This window comes from Glycine soja, chromosome 8 (assembly GCF_004193775.1).
Source record: "Glycine soja cultivar W05 chromosome 8, ASM419377v2, whole genome shotgun sequence".
Taxonomy (NCBI): Eukaryota; Viridiplantae; Streptophyta; class Magnoliopsida; order Fabales; family Fabaceae; genus Glycine; species Glycine soja.
In genome coordinates this window covers 11585183-11609344 of record NC_041009.1, presented here as the reverse complement: position 1 = coordinate 11609344, position 24162 = coordinate 11585183, and the positions used below count along the sequence as shown (strand labels likewise).

At 35.1% G+C, this 24162-nt stretch overlaps 2 protein-coding genes across 2 annotated transcripts; one reads left to right on the top strand and one right to left on the bottom strand.

Moving 5' to 3' along the window:
* Positions 1-5323: 5323 nt before the first annotated feature.
* LOC114421972 (protein SRG1-like) lies at positions 5324-8380 on the bottom strand. Its single transcript, XM_028388129.1, has 4 exons — positions 8016-8380; positions 6877-7124; positions 6221-6545; positions 5324-5833 (listed from the first exon to the last, which is right to left on the bottom strand). The coding sequence occupies exons 1-4, from the start codon at positions 8271-8273 to the stop codon at positions 5594-5596; spliced, it is 1071 nt and encodes a 356-aa protein (XP_028243930.1). The 5' UTR covers positions 8274-8380; the 3' UTR covers positions 5324-5593.
* A 3547-nt stretch (positions 8381-11927) lies between these two features.
* LOC114421971 (protein EMSY-LIKE 3-like) lies at positions 11928-23654 on the top strand. Its single transcript, XM_028388128.1, has 10 exons — positions 11928-12195; positions 13891-14099; positions 14194-14303; positions 14428-14674; positions 14814-15032; positions 15118-15186; positions 16463-16705; positions 16796-16864; positions 16957-17020; positions 23303-23654. The coding sequence occupies exons 1-10, from the start codon at positions 12168-12170 to the stop codon at positions 23356-23358; spliced, it is 1314 nt and encodes a 437-aa protein (XP_028243929.1). The 5' UTR covers positions 11928-12167; the 3' UTR covers positions 23359-23654.
* The last annotated feature ends 508 nt before the right edge of the window (positions 23655-24162 follow it).

Below are 24162 nucleotides of genomic sequence, written 5' to 3'. Positions count from 1 at the left end.
TAAGCACTTTCATTAGGGTTTCAATAATGTCACTTGCTTTGCTATCGCCCCTGGCCCAGTCGTAGGGGTTTTTGGAAACTTAGCGCAGATGAACTACTTGGTGGGCTACGATCTGCAAAAGAAGATTATATCCTTTAAGCCCAAGGCTTGTTATTATATCCATTATTGTTAAAAACAAAACCGGTATTAATTAAATGACTTTTTTTAATGTGACAAATAGAAAGCATAACCTTAAATTATTATTTGAAATTTTCTCCTTGTGTTTTATATCAAAATACTTTGATAGTTTATAATTTTAAAATATAAAATCCACTCTATATATAATTTGCAATAATTATTTGAATGAGAGAATTTTTAGGAATTATTCTTCAACGATAACGTTTTAAAGATTGTTTCTTCACGGAAATCATTTTTAGGAATTTTCACTAGCTCTTTTTTTTTTTCTGGATTATCTTTTCAATTTATTATTTCTATCTTTATTTTAAAATTAAATTTTGATATTTTTTTAAAAAATATCATTAGTTAAAAGGAACCTTATAGCATAATATGAATTATTTAAAATATAATTCATATGTTAAAAACATTTATTTGTTTTTAATTATTAATTTTCATTATAATATATTTACATATTATAAGTATTTACTTATTATTAAATTTAATTATGAAAAAATAAGTATTTATCCTGTCGATTGCGTATACTAAAATACTAACTTATATATTTATATAAAATATTTAATTAAAATGAAGTGATTAATGTAAAAAAAAAAAATTCACATTTAAAACATCCTTTATTTATTTACAATACATGAAAATAGATTCTTTAAAAAAATACTTGACAACCCATGAAAAATAATTGATTTAAAATCTTTACGGTTACAATCCATGAAAAGTGAACTCTTATATAAATATCTGGTTGGTTCATAATTTAAATCTTTTTATTATTATCTTATTAAATATTTCCATTTTTTTATATTTTTGTTTGGATTAACATTGAGTTGTTAATAGCCGGAACTATTAAGTTAATCGTGGTTTCGAACCAACATATAATTTCTCGAGCAAAAAATAGGTTTTAAATTCTAAAAATATTGAGAGAAAGTTGTGAAACTGCGATAGTAAAATTGATCTGATCCTTATTAGGGGTGGATCGCTTGACACAGGTCACGAAATCGGGTGATGACACTTTGATGGAAGATAAGTCAAGGGTAGACTCCATAAAAGGGTTCAATCTTGATAAGTCCGAAATTAGTTCGGCGAGAAATCCAGAGAGAAGCTCTCATGAATACACAATGTATTTTTTTGAAGAAAAAAAATGCCAAAAAATCTCCTTCCTTCAAATGAGTTGAATAGATATAGTGTAACATAGGATTCAATCACCAATTTATTTAATAATAATTACAAATAAAAAATATTGGATATGTGCTTTCAAATGAGTTTATATGGGTCTTCAAATTAGTTTGGGGCCTTCAGCAATCAAGATTTTTAAGAGTGTCTCTGGACCTTCGTCCTTTTCCACTTGGACAGTCTTGTCAAATATGACTGTTACCATTTGTTGGAGGTATCCTTTTACTTTTTGATCTTGTAACATCTCAATTTTTCGTAAATAAATTTAAAAAGCTTTTTAGTAAAAAATAAATTAATAAATAAATATAGAGCAAATAATAGGCTGAGTACCCTAGGTATAAATAGTTATGTTAAGTCAGCTGCCTCCTTTTAGCCTCATTTTCATTTTTCCCTTTCTCCTCTCAAAACCCTTTCTTTTTCCCGCAGCCCACCAAACCAGTCTTAGAAAAACGACGATCTCGAACCCGTTCACCGTTGGATCGTAGTGAAATTTGAGTATAATGTTTGCAACACAATTCCGAGCATTCTCACCATTGGGAATTTTGATATCATGTCTGAACTGAGAGAAACACCCTTCGCATTGTAGCCTTTTTCTTTCCCGCAGAAACCTAGAGCTGTCTTGGTAAAACTACGATCCCGGTTTCGTTAACCGTTGGATTATTGTGAAATTTGGATATGTTGTTCGAAATTCAATTCCGCACGCTTCCACCGTTGGGATTTGCGAGATAATATTCGTGGAGGGAGAAAAAGGAATCGTATGAAGACAGTATAAGTGGAGGTTTCAATCTCTTCTCCGTCTCTCTGACGTTTGGAAATTCTATCGGAGCAGTCGGATGAATAATTGAAAAAATTTCCGGGAACCGCTAGAGATGTTGCTATCGCTGGCTGAAAACACGTGAGCCCGCTTAGAGGTAAGGGATGAGTTTATCGCAATTGGGGATTAGAATGAACATGTGTAGGAATCCTTAGAGAACTAAATTTGGGTTTATTTTGAGATGTTTATTGAATTATAATTTTCTCTTTATGATTATAAATATAATATTATTGTGTTCTATGTACCAATTGATGTCCTGATGAGAATTGATTGATAAACTTGAGTGTTCTTGATGTCTTTGTGTTTAACCCATGAATTTGATTAATTGATTGTGATATAATTGTGAGAAACTATTTCAGGGATTTTACACCCCATGTTGTGATGAAATTTTTTGTATAAATTGTTATGTTGAGGTTATGAAATGATGATTCAAACTGTGAGTATGTAATAAATTGAACATGTGACGGATGATGAAATACATGTGTATTGAGATGAGATGTGTGTATTGAGTTGTGAACTATGAACTGTGCAATCACACAATTGTAAGACCCTTTAAGGGCGACGAGTATTGTGATGGGATTCACTGTGGGAATCCGACGAGTTAAAATGATTTTGAAAACAATTGAGTAGATGTGTGTATTGCATAGTTCATAGGTAAAGTGTACATGATTCATGAGGTGTGATAACATGTTAAATTGAGATTATACCATTGTGATTGGGATTAAGTGTGTGATAAATTGAGTATGTATATGATTGAGATATATATGTGCATCGAGTTGTGAACTATGAATTGTACAATCACACGATCATAAGTCCCTTCAAGGGCGACGAGTTAATGCTAAGTCCCTTTTAGGGCGACGAGTTGATGTTAAGTCCCTTTTAGGGCGACGAGTTGATGCTAAGTCCCTTTTGGACGACGAGTTAATGTTAAGTCCCTTTAAGGGCGACGAGTTAATGATAAGACCCTTAAAGGGCGACGAGTTAAAATTATTTTGAGAACAATTGAGGAGTCGTGTGTTTTGTACAGTTCATAGATAGTCTGTGTGCTAAAATAATTTCAGGGGTTGGACCTGAATCAGGAGGGAGAGACTCTGACAGACTCTTCGGAGTGTAGGCCTTGGGGGTCACCGGGTTTGAGTGCTCCTTTAAGCCTATGTTGATCCCGTATGGTTGGAGCATTCTCGCAAAACATCGTGACCTTGACTGGTCTCCCTATGATCTTACTTAGTGAGAGTGACCTGACAAACCCATTGTGTGGTGTGTCTTGTTATGTACTCCTAAGCGCCCTAGGGTGGTTTTTCACTGACATGGTACCACATTGCATATAGGCTTGAGTCTTAGCATAACTGTCGCATACGCTTGCTAATTGTTTATTATGAAATTGATGTGTTATTATGTCTTGATCGGAGTGTGTGATTCCTGTGTATAATGATTGATGATTGAAAGGTGTGATTGATGAATGACAAAGTGATGAAATAATGTGAGATATGCTAAGTAAATTGTATTTGGCTACTATATGTTGTGTTGTTTCTCTCTAGTAGTTAGCAATGTGATAACTCACTCCCGATTTGCTGTTTGTGTTTGGATCCTGTGATGATCTTTAACTTTGTGTTCGGGGGAGCAGATGAATAGGTAGATGACTATGAAGAATCTCATGCTAGAGGACACGGGAACACCACGCTCTGATAGGATGTGACATTAGGATATAGGTTCTATATTAATTGTATGAGACTTATATGATTTTCTTTGAGTCGAGATGACTTTATTATTTATTTGGACAAGTTTGAATATGATGTAGAAGAAAGTGAATGTGAGCCTTTTACCCATTTGAAAAGCTTGTATTTAAAAATGTTTTAAAAATACTTTTAATTAATATTTGAATTTTTATTCCTTTATATATATATATATATGTGAGGGGTAGAGGGTGTCACAGATCTTACCCCTGATCTTAAGTTTTTGTATTTAGGCAGCTTTGAGATTCATATCAATAAAAAATCTATAGATGCAATGCAACAATTGCACAAACAAATCAATGAATACAATATCGTGATATTCATAGATAATAGCAGGCTTTATTCTTGACCAATATGAGAAATCAATGAATCCAAAAGGTGTTGACCGATATAGTTTATCCTCAATTTGTCAAGCTACTTTGTACCATCTTTAACCTTGTCAACACATGCAAGTATATATTTGAATTTCTATATTTACGGAAACATAAATACAAAGGATTCACTTGATAAAGATCCAATTTTAAGGAAATTAAAGTGAAATGTAACGTTTTCTGTCAAGTAAATGATTGAATTCTTAAATCTTAAATTCAATCATTTACTTGAATTCCTCTAAGATTTATGAGCATATAGAACCTCTTTGAGGGATTCTCTTGAAAATTATTTTTCTCGTATTAAATCTATGAACGAAAGTAATTAACTATAAAAAAAATTCGAATCTTGTGAATAAAAAAACATGATTAAAAGAAGAGATACCATTAAAAGTAATTAATTAAATTTTTCAATCATTTGTAAAATCAATAAATACTTCATAGCAATATCATAATCCAAGCAAGAAAACAAACTCAATTTCCTAAATTTAATTTACTTAAAATTAAGATAAATTACACTCTTTACCTTCTCATTTTATATATTTTCTCACTTTGAAGGAATTATGTAGAGCCTGATTCATATAGTTTTAAGAGGTATTCCAATAGTGCTGATAACTAATTGCAACAGTTAATTATGATTATATATATGAATTAAGTTTCTTCTTGGATTTATGAATTTGAAGAGGGTAATAATAGTTAATGCAAAAGCAAACATTTTTAAAGAATTTATACATAAACGTAAATAATATCTTAGTATTGATAAATATACCCCTAACAAACCACATGTAAGTATAAATAAACTTTTTATTAATTTGATCATTATACATATCAGTGCTGAAAGCCAGAAAAATGTTAACACATTTCATTGAAAATAAAACTAAAATTTCTTTTCCAATTTTTTTTTAAAGCAATACAAGAACAGACTCTGAATGCTATTAGCACAAAAAACTACATTTTTTCGCTTTTCCAGATTAGGAAAATAAAGAATGTGTGCCTGTTAGAGAGCAAAAACTACAATACTTCTACTCCTAAGAAAACACCACAAAAGACTATAAAAAAGCTATGAAGAAGATAAAATAACTCAGATATCTTCATTGATGATAATAAGTAAAGATGAATACACTTATATAATGTAAGGAATGTTAATCAATGGATAATAATTATCCAAGTATCAACATCATCTTATTTTAACATAAATAAAAACTATAATTTATAAATATCTAAGTCCATCCTATATAATCTTTGGGCCCGTCCTATCAGTGCCGCAATTATGTTATACAAAAAGGAAATGATATAGGAATGGTACATTGAAAATGATGCACAAAACACATCATTGATCATACTCTCAGACTATCAATAAACGATTCATCAAGGTCTCTGTTGAAAAACTTCCTGAAATACTCTGCATGTGTCAATTTCTTGAATACAGCTACTTTTCCTTCACCTGTAAGCTTGTCAGCAGGTCCAATGTCCATATGAGGGTTTGGATAGCAGAATGTCACTATTGAAAACCTCTCCTTTAACTTATTTACTACAGCTCTATGCTCTGGCGCTTTGTATATCCCATTGCTCATCACCTGCATAATGGAAAAACAAGTAACATGTTTTTTGTTTTATTTTTTTAGTAAATAGTCTATGCTCTGATAGGCATTGTCATTCAATAACAAAAGGTCATATATATGATAAGTTTATTGACTTTTATAATAATTATCTTACAAGTCATACAAACTATAATTTCTGATTGGTTGATAAATTTTTTCTACATTGACAATATATAGAAATTAAACTCCTAATTTCTTTCTTTTGTGTAAATCTCATTTTCCAAAATCAAAAAATGTGATGGCAATTCTTGCTCAAATTTAATGCAACACTGCTATTTCTATACCCACTAAATTGATCTGTAGCAAACTTGCAATCATCTATCATGGGTTGAATGTGTTTCCTAAAGAGCCTCAAGTACTAACCTCAATAATTTGGCCAATGTTTACAACAATTGCCCCTTCTATAGGTTCAACATTGACCCATTTTTTATCTTTGAGGAACTGCAACCCTGGAAAATCAGCACAGTCAAGCAGAAGAGTGATCCCAGAATTGTCAGCATGGGGCGCAATTCCAAGAACTCTTTCAGGCTCTGGACAGGGTGGGTAGCAATTCATCCTTATATCATACAGTCCTTCTCTGAAACTTTCCGATATCTCTTTATCCTGAATCCCCAAAGACATAGTAATGAACTTCACAACTGACATTGTCACTTCCCTTATTTCTTCAGAATATCTCTCTAATGTTTCCCTGATAACCAAATGCAAAAGGACATCCTTACAAACATGAGAATAGAAATTTCACATTGGTATCTATTGCCTAGAGTAAAGATTAGAGGAATAATAAGAGAAAGGAGATAGGTAAAATATTCAATGGATCCTCTCTAGCACATTATATTAATGTGGAGATACTATATAGAATAAGCTAAATGTCAACTTTGTTCTAAGTAAAAGTGTTCCTGAACAGATCATGACATAAACTGATTAGTTGTACCAAGGCAATGCCTTATTTGATTTATCCATATTCTAACACTTATTGGCATCATTATGCTCTTTAGTTTAGCTATTTAGTATTCATGTACCTAAACTCTGGAGGGTTTTGTGGCCACAAATCCAATTTTCGGTTCTGAATTGGGAGGCATTTCAGGAAGATCATGTCATTCCAATCCAGCTTTTGGTCCTCGGAGGTCACAAATGCTTGGCCATAGCCTTCAAGAGTTCCTAGTCTCTGTGCCCATCTCTTCTTCTCTTGTAAAGGAAGTTCAAAAAATCTTTTAACTTGATTCCCCATATTCTTAAGGGATGAATTTGAAAGTCCATGATTTACCAGCTACAAGGGGGGAAAAATGGAAAATCAGGTGAAAAGGAAGTAAAAAATGTTGAAATCTCTCCCTTAAACACTAGCATGCCTTCAGTTCAATTAGCTTTCTAAAACCCAAAATGGGAAAAATACACAACTCTGGCGGATGTTGTTCACTTTTCTAAAGGATAAAAGTCCATGAATTAAGGATATTTTTTAAAAGAACCAAAAGGGAAAAGAAATTAATGAACTGAAATTGCACAGTCAAAATATAAAGTCAAATAGAAATACTTCAAGTTACATTATATATACAACTCTGTTCTATCTATTTCATATAACTTTATAAGCTGGCCATTAATTTTCACACCAACAACTTGTGAAAATTCTGAATTTACTATTAACAGAACGAATGCCTAAAAACAGAGAAATATTAACACTTGAAGTAATCCCACCGGTCTCAAATTACAATATAAGAAAAAGAAAACATGTGAGGCTAACTAAAGAAAATTAGCTAAACACATTTAATTCCATCAATTTCAATTAAAAAGTAATTTTTCTCTCAACTCATCCTTCATTCAAATTTGGTATCAAGAATAAGAAAGAATCATTAAAACTAACACCTCAAATAAATGGAGAGTATTTTAGAGGAAGATCATTAAATAAGATAAATTTAGTTGAAATTTTCTTATATTAAAGATGAAAAAAAGTGTTTTTTTTTTCTTATACACATTTTCTTATATTTAAGACTAGAGGATGTAATTGAAAGCTAGAATTAAGGGGATCTAACTCAAACTCAGTTGCTTGAATTGTTATAAGTTTAGGGTTTAGGGTCAAGCTCAGTTTCTGGTATCTGTATTGGATACTTACAAATAAAAAAAAAATTAAAAGCAAGAATGAATAACTAGTGCTTCTTTGTGGTACCTGAAAGACACCCCAGTCTTTGCAAGCAAGATGAAGCTTACGAAGCTCTTCTTTTTGCTGTGTGTCAGCGTTGACCAACTTGGCCATGTCTATGAAGGGCACACGAAGAGATGGATGAGAAGGGTAGGTGGCAATGATGCCATCACCGTCTTGATCTCTTATGTACCTTGCTGGCACTTTCTCTGGCCGTTGGAATGCTAACTCTTGAACACTGGGAACTGAAAGTGATGATTCCAGGTTCGCTGGTGTCGAATTCATGGCCAAATTTGTGCCTTTGGGGCAGTCAAGGGAGAAGAGAAGATCAATGCGCCACACCGCCACCGTCTTTTATGTCCCCTTTGATCAACTTTGAATTCATGTTTGTAAGGATGTCCTTTTTGACTTTTTGTCTTTTCTGTTTACACTGTACATATTTTTTGTTTTTGTCTTTGAACAAGTTTTTTTTATTATTATTATCATCAAATTTTAGAATTAATTACAGTTTTGTTTTTTATGTTTCAAGAACGTGAATTGAGTCTTTTAAAACTTTCGTGCTATTCAGGGGTATATGCAATTGGAATTTCATACGATTTTAAAATACCTTTTTTTATATTCAATTAAGATTTTTAAAGAATAAAAAAAATATGATATTCGATCAAGATTTTCAAGATTTTTTTAAAATAATAATAAAATTTAGTGGTATTCAATTATTTAAAAAATTAAAAAAGATCACCGGATATTGAAAATCATAGAGATTTGAATGAATTATTTTATTGATTGAATTTTTATGAATTTTATAACTTTTTTAGTTGTATCTATAAATACCATTTGCATGAAACAATCTCAGCCAAATATGTGGGACTTTTCTCTACTCCCCATCCAAACCTTTTTGTGGACTCAACAATGACACCGGTAGACGGTTGTTCGCAATCAAGTAATTTTCTGCTATTGTTTCATGGGTCATTGTTTTCTACAATTAATTTCTGGGTTATTGTTATTATTATATATATTGTATATGATTGTTTAATCAATGGCAACAAGATTTTTCTTTTTTTGCTTTTATACGTGAAGAACTATGTTGGTAATCAAGTATTTCTATCTAGCTACTATCTCTATCTTTATGTGCTCTGAAAAACTCCACAACTAATTTTGTTCAATGATAAATTGATATATGACTTTTAATGTTGTGGGCATTTGTATTAATATATATTTTTGTTTTTATATAAGCTTTTTTAAACGTGATTGCTCGATGGTAATTGGTATCATTATTATATATATGATTGCTTTTATTTGTTCAACGATGATATTTTTCACTGAATTACCTATTCGATAATGGTAAATTGATACATGACTTTTAATGTTGTGGGCATTTGTATTATTATATATTTTTGTTTTTTATACGTGATTGTTCAATAGTAATTGGTATCATTATTATATATGTGATTGTTTTTATTTGTTCAACGATGATTCCACTGAATTACCTCTTCGATTTGGGTGTTTTGAATTCATGGGTTGTGATGAGTTATGGTGCATGCGTGCCATTTTTTATGCATAGCTGGGACCTGTTAGGTGCTGGGATTGAAGAGTGGTTAGAGGTTATTTGTAGATGGGTTTCTTTCTTCTTCTTATATATGGGTTTAGCACACACTGAGACCGTGTCTCATTAGTTTAGTGTTTATGTTCTAGATTGAACAGGTTAGAAGAATGGCAACGAGAAACCTTGAAGACATTACATTTTGTCATTAATGCATTTTAGATTTGTGTTTTGGAAGACTTGATTAGATGCATATTTACTTAAATGTTTGATGAAGAATCCCATATGTGGGGTTACCTTTCTTTTTCATATGATGTAATTACTTAAGGATAATGTAGTCTTCCTTAACTCTTGAATTCTTGAGTAATGATATCGTTAATCTGTACTTCATGTCATCCGCTTTCATGATTAAAATGAAATCATAAGTGCAGTACCCTTTCGGGTGTTACAGATGGGAGTAGAGAAAAGTCTCACATAGCTGAGATTGTTTTATGGGAATGTTATTTATGGATACAAACTAAAGGGTCACGCAAAATACATAAAAATCCGATAGACAAAATAATTTATTGAAATTTTTATGATTTTGAATATTAGATGATTTTTTTTGTCTTTTAAAATCTCAATGGAATATTATTAGATTTCGTTCTCCTCTAAAAAAAAATCATGACAATCTTAATTGAATATTATAAGTTTTTTTTTAAAAAAAAATCTTGATTAAATATTGCAAGATTTTTTTTTATAAATTATATGAAATCCCAATTAAATATGCACCCCTTAGTTACTATGTTGTCATGACTGACATGGCCATGCAAACATAGGTTATAGATTTATAAAGTATTGGAGCAATTTACAAAGTATTGAAACTGGATTTGAATCTCCAATTTTATATTTCAACTCTAGCTGTAACACAAGCCCAACCTTATAATCCAACTCCAACATAACAAATTAAGAATTACAAAGCCAATTTAGTTGTGGGATATTTGGATGAAAATTATAGACTAAAAAAATGGTTTAAGTCCCTAATAAATTAATGAATTTTATTTTGAGTTCTTGATAAAATAAAACTGTACTGAGTCTCTAATAAAACAAACAAAATAATTCTTGATTTTTTTTTATTTTTGCCTTTGGCAAATTAGTAATTTTTTTATCCTTAATAATTTTTGTTCGTTTGTTAATTAGTTCATATCAATATTTTCAAATGGGTTAATACAAAATGGACAAAATATATTAGGGACCAAAAAAAAAAATTTACTAATTTATTGAAAATTAAAATCAAATATCAAAGATAAAAAATGTTTTTTTTCTGTTTTATTAGGAATTCAAAAAAAAAATTTAAAACGGTTGATTTTTGCATTTTCTTTCTACATGTAGATTGTTTTTTTAGACCACCTTATGCCTTTTGGTAAATATATACAACTCTTCAAAGAAACACCTTTTGGTGAGGACACACTGTCCTTTAAAGAGACATTTCCTTTGCCTTTTGATAAAAAAAGACATATTCTTTCATAAGAAAAATCCACACTTTTATACTTGTATTTTTTTATGAATGGATATATATTTTCATAAAAAATACAACATTTCATATTTATATTTTATTAATAGAAACATAGTTTCGTGAAAGGACAACCTATCATTAAAGTTCAACATATCTCACTATTTTTCTTTTTAATATAATAAAATTAATATTTTCATACTTTAAGGTTGATATAAGTTATCGCTTCATACATTAACTTTTATGTTCACTTTAATTTCAATGTTAAAATAAATCCATTTTTTTCTTTCATCTTACATGATTTAATGTAATACCGATCCTAAAATGTATTTTTTTAAAATATATGTAAAAAAAAAGCCCTAAATAAGTTTACTTAAAGAACCAACTTTTTAAAGCTTGAAATAATATTTTATGATATATATTCTGAGGGCTTCTAGGGTGGACAAGGACTCCAAACGATTTATGGTGGACCATTGTAAATAGCCTTTAGATTAACCAACAATCTACTTTCTTATCATGAACGCTCAACACCTGCCCATTCTGTAGAGTTGCTCTCTGAAGCCATGAAATAAATTATGACATTTATCGAATTATGTTTATCGGTGACTTTTTGGGAGAAAGATTTTTTTATTTTTTAGTTTATTATTTTAATAACGGTTGAAATTTGAGCTAGAGAGGATTAGAAACATGTATATGCTGGAGGGGATTCAGATCCCTTGTCCATCCTATAAGTCATGGTAAATTATAACAAATTAACAATAAAGCTTAACACTTGTATAAATGATTAACTTTTTTTCTGAATAAAAAAAAAGGTTAAATTAAGTTAGTAAAACCTAAATTACTAAAATTATAAATAAATAAAAACATTATTCTGCCTTTGAGTATGGCCGTATGGGCGGGAGCTCCTATAAAAACATAACGAGTCTCCCTAACGAGTCACAACTCACAACTCACTGACTCAGTGTCCAATTCCGACAAATTGAGGCTCTACTCGACAGAACAACTACCCATGATTTCATTCGACCTTCGATTCCTCTTCCGCTTCAACTCTTCGTTCCTCGTTCGCTGTCCATTTCGTTGCAATCTTGGTTCTTGCGTTTTCTTTTTCTCCTGAATCTGGGTGCTTCAATTTCGGTGCAAACTGGCTATGGACTACGAACCCTACTATAGTAGCGGTGAGTTTCATTTCAAAGTTCCTTTCTTTTTCCCTATCTCTGCCAAAAATATTGAAGGCTTCTTTTAATTCTAGGGTCAGGGATTTGTTTGGCTTTAATTGTTTTTCTTTTCCTTAGCCCATTTTTGTTTTCTTGTTTTTCTTGGTTTTTTCAGGAGTGTGGGGATTTCAATTTGCGCCAAACTGTTGGGTTTCTTGCTTTGCTTTTAGGGAATCTGAGTTGTGTTCGTTTATGTTTTGCATATTGGAAAAAAAAGTAACTTAAGAACGTGTTTGATTGAAGGGTGTAGTACCAGTGGTGCGTGTTTTTTGATTTGTACTGTAATGTCTCAAGAGGCTAGAGGATTAGTATTTTTTAGTATTTTTTCTTGAATATGTTCATTCCATGGTGTGTGTGTGTGTGGGGGGGGGGGGGGGGGGGGGAATATTGGTGTGGCATCGATTGAGGAAAAGATGATAGAAAATTGGTTAAGGTGGTTTAACATGTGCAAAGAAAGGCCATTGAAAACACTAGCGAGGAGAGTAAATTGCATGGTTTTTAGTCTTGTGAAAAGGGGGGAGGGAGACCAACAAGAACATTAGAAGAAATTGTTAAGCGGGATTTCACGGTGAATAATATTCCTAAGAATTTGGTCTTCAATCGAGCTAAATGGCATTGTGTGATTTATGTAACCGACTTTACCCATTGGGATTAGGCTTTTGTTGTTGTTGTCATTGTGTTTATTCCGTGATGAAAGAAGTCTTGTGAATGTGTGAAAATTTTCTTGTTAGCTTTTCTTCGTATGGACAGTTAAGGGTGCCCTGACCCTGAGGGAATCTTAATGACACGAGAGACTAAAGAAATGCATTAGAAAAAAGGAAGCAGGAAATTATTTGGTTGTTTTACATTAATGTGCCATATAAATTTAACTGCTCAAGCTTGACGTTTTTTATAAACGTAAAAGATTAAAATGTTATATTTCAAAATTCCACGCTGCTTTCTGTGTAGAGTTCCAAAGACCGACAATCGGTTTCTAATGTTTAGAGAATCTGATGGCTGAGCCTCTTGGGTTTCTTTCTGAGTTAGCAATGGGGCACTTAAGTCGTGCCTCACCTTTACCAGCAGTAGGTGCTGAACCCTTCTGCTGCCTGGGATTATCCTAATTGATGGTTTTGATTGAGATTTGAGAAGCAGTTTCTTAAAATTTTCAAACTTAACAAGGAAGAATCATATGGAAATGCCTATCCATTTGTTTACAAGAACTTAAAGCTTTTCTAAATAAAATGTTTATGCTCTCAAGGTCCTCAAATGGAAACTTTTTTAATCCCTCCCCCATCTTTCTTTTTTAGCACTATTGCATACATGATTCTCTTTATGATACAGTGTAATGATGCTAGTGAATGGCATACTGCCTGCATTGTACCCATGATGAAATTTCGGTGCTTTTAATTATTAATTCTCCCTTAAGATAGTATGTCTTATTTATTTAATTTAATTGTTATGGTGAATTGATTGTGTCCTCACTTTATATAAATACTTAAATAGTAAATGCATGTGTTCTACTTCTGATGCTTGGAATTGTTCTTACAATGTTTTTCTTGAGAATCAGATAGATTTTTCATCTTCACCAAAAAAGTCTGGTTGATATTTGTTTCAATGATTCATGGTCTTGCCTCACATGTTATACTTACATTATGTGTGTTCACTTGATTGCAGGAACTGATGATGATCTTCCACCAACACATCAAAATAGAATCCCCAGAGGGGAACGTCTTGCAGGAAATGGAAGATTGCCAGCAGGTTCAATTCCATACCCAAGGATGCATGGTGAAATTGATATGGAAACTCAAATTCACCAACTTGAGAAGGAAGCATACAGTTCAATTCTACGGGCATTTAAAGCTCAAGCTGATGCCATTTCTTGGGTATATTCTTTCATTTGGTTTTCACATATATCTAATATTTTTAAAATTGTTTGATCAGGTTTAAATGACTGCTAAATGACATGTATTTCTTCAGGAGAAGGAAAGTTTGATTACAGAACTTAGAAAAGAACTAAGATTATCAAATGAGGAACACAGAGAACTTCTAGGTCATGTTAATGCAGATGATGTCATACAAAATATAAGGTTGGATAAAACTGTGAAACACGGCATCTTGTTGATCTATGCTTCATAAGTGAGATTGCCATTGCTTTTTCCACATATGCACTGTTATTTTGTTAATCAGCACCTTGTTGAACATTGACTTTAGGGAGTGGAGACAGGCAGGAGGCAATCAGCCTGTTGTGCTGAGTGTTGGGCAAGCTATTCATGATTCAATTCCAAGTCCCACTATCTCTGCATCTCGTAAGAAGCTGAAGATAACTCCATCTGCACCATCACAATCTTTTGGTGGGCCTTCTGCATTTTGTCCCCAACCCGTGGCTGCACCCCTTCAGCCATCTTCAGTGGCAAAACGAGGATCCATTTCTGGATCTAAGGGCAAGAAGCACAAACCTGTAAGCAAACAAGAAAATTCAGAGTGATCTTCATTTCTGTTTATCTTCACTGAGCTTGGGTTTGTCTCTGATGCAGATCAGGAATACATTATTTAGTGCTAAGGAATAATAAATAAGCAACATTGTTGTTTACTTGCAGGGCCAAGTATTACCTGGTGTATCTTCAATAAAGCAATACCCTTCATCAGGACTAGGTGGAAGGAATCAAGTACCTAATAGAGTTACTTCTGGTACTGTCATGGGTGAGGTTGCCAAGGGAGCATCGTTGGATTCATTAGTTGGTAGAAGAGTGAGAACAAGATGGCCTGATGACAACAACTTTTATGAAGCCATTATCTCCGACTACAATCGAACTAAAGTACTTACATTCCCCCAAATAATTAAAAACTTGTTTGTTGGTTAGTATGTAGCTGACCTGCTTATTTTTATTTCTAACTTTTCAGGGTCTACATGCTTTGCTCTATGACTTGGGGACTGCAAATGAATCATGGGAATGGGTTAATCTGTCAGAGGTATATTTAATACTAATTACTGTAGTAAAATTCTTATGTACTCATGATCAATAATAATACATCAGCACTAAGTTGTAATTAAAAAATCATGGTTGCAAATTTTTTTGGATTAAGAGACTTGAAGTAGAAATCAAGCAGTCAGAGAACAAAGAGACGCTGATGTTCTCATGACATCCCTGCCCCTAAAATGGTTGCTGTCAATGTTCCATTTTTTTGAAAAAAAAGAGGTTTCTAGTCTTCTCTAAAAGTGATTCAGCATGTATGTGGCATCAAAAAGTTCATCTGTTATCAACAAAAGAACATTTACTAGAATTAAATGTTTCATATTTATAGAAACAAATAGTTTAACATTGCTAAAATAGTCTATTATATTACGTAGGAATTTAAGGGGGTTCAGAAAGAATCCGATCATAGATTGAGACTAAAACCTGTGCAGGGGTAGGGGTGGATGTAGCCAAACAAATCCATGCTTGTCATGGTTTTATTATTTATATTTATAGAATATCAAGATTGAAAACGGTGTGTAATTTAATATCTTTGACTGTAGTTACAAAGAGTTCTATGGCTATTTGATACTATTTCTGGTCTCAAATATAAGCAAAAAAATGTCAAGGGTGTTGGTCTCAAATATAATCAAATCTCAACTAATTTTACCTCATTTAATCAGATCATTCCTAATATACCCTTTATTTAATCGAAGTTTTATTTCCAATGTCTCTTTTATTCTTGATGTCAAGTTCTAAGGAAGGGTAGTTTAGGAAAAAAAAGTTTATTTTCTAAATGAAAATGATACAATTAAACGATGCTAACCAATTTTCTTAATAAGCATTAATTTTTTCTTCTTATATTCGAGACCAGAGGTAGTAATACTGAAGACAAATTAGATATCTTTTTTTTCTCTCCTAAAAGGAAAGTTATTCTGTTAAAAAAGTTCTTATTATTTGGGGCTTTATGTACCATTGTTAAAACTGTGAAGTCTACCCATTTCATATGCATTTATCATTGTTAAATGTCATTTAGCTGCCATATGCACGCATGATATGTCAATAATGTTTTTTCAATTCTGGACCTGGCTGTGTTTGCTGGATTCAGATTATATACTCTAGCCTACATCATAGGAACTTGTTTTCTCTAATGTGGCATTTGGTGTGTGGACAGTACGGAATGGAACATATCAAATGTTTCATACCTTTCTATCTCTGGTTCCACCAAATGTTAAAATTCACCAAACATTCAAAGGAAGTCGTGTTATGTTTTGTCCCATTCCATACTGCAGATGTCTCCTGAAGATATTCAGTGGGTAGGTGGGGATCCTGGAGTCAATCATCGTGGGGGTTTTGCTGGATCTGGTAATGGGATGAGTATATCTGTAAGACATGATAGTGTTCCAGGAGCTGGAAGAGGTAGGGGAACTGCAAAGGGGCAATCCAGAAAAGATTTCTTTCCATCACAGAATGGAATAGGAATGAAGACTCCAGATGATATACAAATACTTCACACAGACACACTAGTGAAGGAGGTAACTGAAGACAGTTCAATCAGAGTACTCTTTGAGATTGTTTGATCTTTTGTTCTTTGACATATTTTAAGTATCTGGTGAACTTGACAGGTGGAGAGGGTATTCAATGCAAATCATCCTGATGCGCTTGAAATTGAGCAAGTCAAGAAAATATTGAAGGTAAGGGACAATTATATATGCTAGTCTGACATTTCTTTTATTTTCTTGCAAATGGTGTATGTACGGATTAATTGATACGAAATAAATGGCAGGATCATGAGCAAGCTCTTATTGATGCAATTGCAAGGCTTGCAGATCTTTCGGATGACGAAAGTGGTATTTCTCAGTTTTGATTGATACCTTACTGCAATTACCATTTGAGATTTTTCCTTTCATGAATTGTCCTCTAAATTAGAAATTAGAATACTGTGGACTTTATTTGGATGTTAAATGGATCTATTTTTAGTGCCCAATCATAAATGAAATATTTGAATTTGCATTGGGTTCAACTCTATATTCCTGTACATATGATTTACATGTGATAAGAGGTGTTGGCATAATATGGTTTATAGTCTGTCTAACTACTGAATTTCAACAAATGCCTGTGAAGAGAAATACCTCAACAGCAAGTCAGAGGAGAGCACCCACACAGGAAGGTCGCACTTGCCATAGCTCGCGATCGGCGGTGCACCTTGATATACCTCTGACAGGGCCAAAATGGCTCAAAGAGGCATGGGTGGGGCGACTTAGAAACCCGGCCTTATTCGACAGACTCGAAGAGGAACTTCTGTGGGATATCGGAACTAATATTTCGGTGAAATATATGGGGGACGACATGGTTCTGCTCCTTGGACTCACAGATGATACAACAAGGCAGATTATGGATGAAGGAAGTGAAGAACGAGATCCTCTTTTCTACTCATTGGAGAAGTGGAATCCGTCAATACGACCAGGTTACAGATTGACGTGGGTGCGGTGTTGGGGAATTCCCCTTTTGGCCTGGGATACGCGTCAAATCAACAAGATAGTGGCAGGTGTTGGCGATGTGGTGGACATCGACGATAACGTCGAGGAACTCGGGAAGCTTGATGTAGCACGGGTCTTGCTCAAAACACCATGGAGCCCATTAATCCAACACACAGTGGATGTACACATACACGGGGAGATATTCAGAGTGCATATCACAGAGGAAAGCGGTACTGGCTCAGAAAGATGCCAATGTTGGTGTAGGAGACAGTTCACTTCATCGGAGGAGATAGAGTCAGGGGATAGCGAGCTAGGCTCGCCGCGACTGATCCAGCCGCGCGTGACTCAAGGGTTGCATGCAATGCATGCCGAGCCAGGGCACAATGATGCGACATCTGTCAGGCCAGGAGCGTTGTTGGGTGCGACGACAAATGGTGGTGTGGGCTTCTCGACGAATGACGGCGTGGGCTTGTCGACAAACGGTGGCGCGCCGGAGATAACCCCCGTCGATGATAGAGCGCCATTACCCACTGGTCCAAGCAAACCCACTTACTCACTGGACAAAGCCACTAACCAGCCCCGACGGCCCAGCGGACAACCACCAGGGCGTGCTCCCGAGGTGCTGTGTGGATACCCAGGCTGGCAAACAGTTTTCACACAAAAATGGTAAGGTGCAGACCTCAGGGAAAGGAACGCACGTTGGGGGGAGAGACAGTATTCGTGAAAGGGGAAATTGCTCAGAACATATGAACGTTGAAGCTTGGGGGCAGATATCTCCTACTTTTAAAAACCCACGTGACCAGCAGGATAAGGCTCCAACTGAACTGGGACCTGCTAACTGCACCCCCATTACATCATTGTTTCCCCTTCCTGATAGCCCTATGGCCCATTTACAGCTTGGCCCAATTACAGATTGCAAGGTATATTCACGAAAGAGATGGTGCAAAAAGAAAGCTTCCCAAGGCCATAGAGGCCCAGATACAGCAAAGGATTCAGACGTGGCCACAAAACATCAGCAATTGCAGAAAACAGCCGATGAAAAAGTCTATGATGGAGACCAAGCCACTTTTACCCAGGAGGACACTACAACACAGCCAACACATGAGGATGTAACTTCAGCACCCACTCAGTTTCAAGAGGCTGAAAATCTATGGAAGGTGGCAACAGACTTGGGAGTTACTTGTGGACCAGAGCAACGGAATTACGTGCAGAAATTAATAGAAATGGAAGACAGAGATTTGAAAGAGGCCGAGAGATTGGGAAACAGGAGGAGGACCCCATGAATATTATTTCATATAATGTAAGAGGGTTAGGGAGGGGGGTTAAATGGCCGGCAATAAGAAGGTTGGTCACCAAGCAGCAAATAGACATGTTGTGTTTACAAGAAACTAAGAAGGAGGTAATTGATAGGCCTATGTGTCAAGCTTTATGGGGGGAGACAGAAGTTAGTTGGGAAGCATATCCATCATCGGATTCAGCAGGTGGAATATTATGTATCTGGAGTGAAAAATCATTTGCTCTAGAGAGGAAGGTCATTGGGAACGACTTCATAATGTTGGTTGGGAAGTGGATCAAGGAGGCACAACAAGTTTTCATTGTCAACATCTACTCGCCTTGTGATATTCAAAGCAAACGGATGTTATGGGACAGCGTGAAGCAGCTGAAAACTCCAACCCCTGGGGGTTTATGGTGTATTCTAGGTGATTTCAACAGCATCCGGGATCCGACAGAGAGACTAGGTGTCAGTCAGAGGGGACTAGCAGACAGTAGCTCTCGGGAGTTCAATGATTGGATTGCAGAGATGGAATTGGAGGAAGCACCATGGGTGGGCAGAAAATTTACGTGGTTCAGACCAAATGGAACAGCCTGAAGCAAGTTGGACAGATTCTTGATTTCTTCCGAATGGCTTGCTAAATGGCCAGATACCTCCCAACATACATTGGATAGGAATTTCTCTGATCATTGTCCATTGATGCTCAGATCCAAAAAAGTAGACTGGGGACCTAGACCTTTTAGGATCCTTGATTGTTGGCTCACCGAAAACTCCTTCAAGAAGGCGGTTCAGGACAGTTGGACCTCTAATCAACTAAGAGGTTGGGGAGGTTTTGTATTAAAAGAAAAAATTAAAAGACTCAAAGACAGTATCAAGGTGTGGAACAGAGATCACTATGGGGATACTTTAAAGAAATATATGAAGATACAGGAAGACATGAATAAGTTTGAAGAGAATACCATAGACAGACAGTTAACCCCTCAAGAAGTGCAGCTCAAGAAGAACCTTCAGGAAGAATTATGGGCAGCGGCTCATTCACATGAATCACTATTGAGGCAGAAGGCGAGATCTAGGTGGATCAGGGAAGGCGATTGCAACTCAAGATATTTCCATCTGATGATTAATGCCAGCCGAAGAAACAATTGCCTGAAAGGAGTGATGGTTGGTGGATCCTGGATCGAAGAGCCCACAGCGGTCAAAGAGGCAGTCAAAATGTTCTTTTTTCAGCGCTTTCAAGAACCTGATTATGCTAGACCTCGATTGGACGGGATTAGCTTCAGGACTTTGGATAGCCAGCACAATGATATACTTGTGCAACATTTTCAAGAGGATGAGGTAAAGAGGGTTGTTTGGAATTGCGGAGGTGAAAAAAGTCCAGGCCCAGATGGACTTAATTTCAAATTCATTAAACAATTCTGGCATCTTTTAAAACCCGACCTCCTTCACTTTCTGGACGAATTCTATGTTAATGGAATTTTTCCAAGGGGCTCCAATGCATCATTCATAGCCTTGATACCTAAGGTATCGGATCCGGTAGTGCTGAACGATTACAGACCGATATCATTGATAGGGTGCATGTACAAGATAGTGGCTAAGATGTTGGCTAACAGATTGAAGAAGATCATGCCTGACATTATAGATGAGAGGCAATCAACATTTATAGAAGGAAGGCATATGTTAATAGCAAATGAAGTGGTTGATGAAGCTAAAAGAAACAAGAAGCCGTGCATGGTATTCAAGGTTGACTACGAGAAGGCGTATGTATGATTCTATCTCATGGGACTTCTTGATTTACATGATGAGAAGAATGCAATTCTGTACCAAATGGATACAGTGGATTGAGGGGTGCTTAAAATCTGCATCTGTTTCGGTTCTCATTAACGGTAGTCCCTCATCCGAGTTCTCCCCTCAAAAAGGACTCCGACAAGGGGACCCTTTAGCACCGTTTCTCTTCAACATAGTTGTTGAAGCCTTGAATGGCCTGATGTCAGAAGCTGTGGGGAAAGGTTTATTTAGAGGGTTTCCAGTTGGCAGAAATAAGCTGAAAATTAGCACCCTCCAATATGCAGATGACACAATTTTCTTTGGTGAAGCATCTATGCAGAATGTTAGAGCAATTAAGGCAATTTTGAGAACCTTCGAAATGGTGTCAGGCCTTAAAATCAACTTTGTCAAAAGCAGCTTTGGAGCATTTGGCATGTCACAACAGTGGACACTTCATGCAGCAAATTACCTTAATTGTGGCTTGTTGTCCTTTCCTTTTACTTATCTTGGTGTTCCTATTGGAGCAAATCCAAGAAGATGTCAGACGTGGGACCCTATCTTGAGTAAATGCGAGAGAAAACTAGCGAAATAGAAGCAAAGACACTTGTCTTTCGGGGGGAGAGTGACTCTTATACAGTCAGTCCTAACATCCATTCCTATTTATTTCTTTTCATTTTTCAGGGTTCCTAAGAACGTGATGGACAAGTTGGTGAGCATACAGAGGAAGTTCCTATGGGGTGGCGCACATGAGCATAACAAGATAGCCTGGGTCAAGTGGGACACAGTATGCCTCCCAAAAGAAAATGGGGGCCTGGGAATCAAAGACATCAATGCTTTCAACCTAGCATTGCTTGGGAAGTGGAAGTGGAACCTTCTTCAGCATCAGGGAGAATTGTGGGCAAGGGTACTTGAATCTAAGTATGGAGGGTGGAGGAGTTTGAATGAGACATCGAGAGCTAATACCGAATCCATATGGTGGAGGGACTTGAAGTTGCTTTCGAATCTTTCGCAACATAGTGAGGCAATGCAGGATACAATTGTGTGGAAGGTTGGAAAAGGGGATAAGTTCAGATTTTGGGAGGATAATTGGATTGGTGGAGATGCTTCTTTGTCAGCTAAATATCCTAGGTTGTACGTCATTTCTTGTCAGCAAAACCAAATTATCCAGCAGATGGGGGATTGTAAAGATACGGGGTGGGAGTGGAACTTAAGGTGGAGGAGACCATTGTTCGATAGCGAGATTAATTTGGCTGTATCGTTCCTAAAAGATGTTGACTGCAAAAGTATACAGCCCCAATATGAAGATTAGTGGGTGTGGTCGGCAGATCAGAGTGGACAATACACGGCTAGAAGTGCTTATATTGTGATGAGGGGGGACATATCAGAGGAGACAGAGGGGGGAGTTTTTCAGGAATTATGAAAACTTAAGCTTCCAAGTAAAATTTCAATGTTTGCATGGAGGCTACTCAAGGATAGACTACCGACTAGAGTAAATTTGAGGAGACGACAGGTTGAGGTAGAGGATAGCACATGCCCTTTATGTAGAAATATGGAGGAGAGCGCATGTCACTTGTTTTTTCAGTGTAGCAGAATTCTTCCTGTATGGTGGGAATCGCTGAATTGGACGAATATTGTGGGTGCTTTCCCGCTAAATTCAAAGCAGCATTTCCTCTATCATATAGGTGGACTGGAGGGCGGAGTGAGGGCTAACAGGTGGAAGTGGTGGTGGCTTGCACTCACATGGACAATTTGGAAGCACAAAAATAATGTCATTTTTTCAAACGCTACTTTTGATGCCAACAAAGTGTTGGACGATGCACTTTTCTTACTTTGGACGTGGCTTAGGAATTTGGAGAAGGGCTTCAGCACTCATTACAACCACTGGTCCAGCAATCTTAGTATAGGATTCAGTTAGTAGTTGTGGACTTAATGTTAATTGAATGTTACACCTTATTGTCACCTCTCTAGCTAGGCAATGGTTCCGAGCTTGACCAACCTGTGGTTTGCGTGGAACCATTTGTGTGGCTTCTAACTTAATCTGTATATTTTGGTACCTCTGGTACTCAAGTAATATAATCATTATTGTTTGACGATAAAAAAAAAACAAATGCCTAGGACTCTGCTAATTTGAGTGTAAAATGAGGAGAAAACTAAGAATGATTTGGGATGGGAAGGTTTTGATTTTCTCTGATTGCTACTTGGTAGAGTGGAGAATCACTTTCAACTCACTTTGATGCTGTAGAAGGAGAAGCCTTAAATTGCACTCCATATTCCATCATCCCACAATTTTATTGTACCAAACGAGTATGAAGTAAATTCGATTCCAAATTATTCACGAAAAAAGAAAATTATTCCAGACTCTTTACTTCCCTGTTTCTCCTATTCAAACAACCATAGCATATGTATTTGGCGATCCAATACTAAGTAATGTCATTCTCACTCAAGCATGAAATGATGAAAATGCCATACTACTATTACTCGTGGAAATTGCATTTTGATATTAGTATTTAGGTATGGTGTTTTTGGGTTCATTATGCTACTCAATACAACACTGACGATCCCTAAACCAATTCTTTGTATGACATTTCTTGATGTTCTTGTTGTTTATTATACAGATACAGATGAGGAGGGTAGCCACCATTTCTCACATGCTCAAGCAATGGCTCACTAATGTGGAAGACCATCTTTTGTACAATGGGCGGAGGAGGCATTATGGTAGCAACCACGTGGAAAAGACTGAATTTCTCGTGTTGTTGTGCAATAAAAGATAATTTCCCTGACAGATTGTGGCTCTTGTGCATTTGTCATTTGAATTTAAGTAGGTTGAAAATTAGGTAGTTTAGTTATCATTATTCATTGAGATTTTAAGAATTGACACAGGACCAGCTGATGCTTGTAAACAACGCATGATAGTGTATAAATTCTTGTATTTGCTGTTTATTGTGTATGGCTCCATTCTTCTATCAACTATTAGAGCAAATTATACTTGCATCTTTTGAGCTTCTTTTCAAATAATTTCACGTAATGTTATTTTTTTTTTATTATTCCTATACTAACTTCTAATATTTATACTGAAAAACTTGACTCTTCATTTTTAATTAAATCACCTCTCTATGTTTTTTTTTTCTTTAATCAACTTTACTTTATGAGATTTGAGTTCAGTTTCACTCAGGTCAATCAATAATTCATTGTTTTTTAATTTGGTTTAATTAAAAACAAGTTATCAATACTTCACATTATTTTTATATTTCTTAAATTTAATTGGAAGACTTTAAAAAAAAAAATTTAAATCCTGGTAGTTAAAAGAATTAAAAATTAAATTTAGAACTGTGTTTATAAATAATCTTGTGCTCTTTCATTGCTAATTAAATTTGATCAGTGGGATTTAATTTTTAGAGAAATTATTAAATAATCTCCAACCCCCTGATTTGTTATTAATCTTCACAAAACATATAATTATGTGTTATTAATTCTT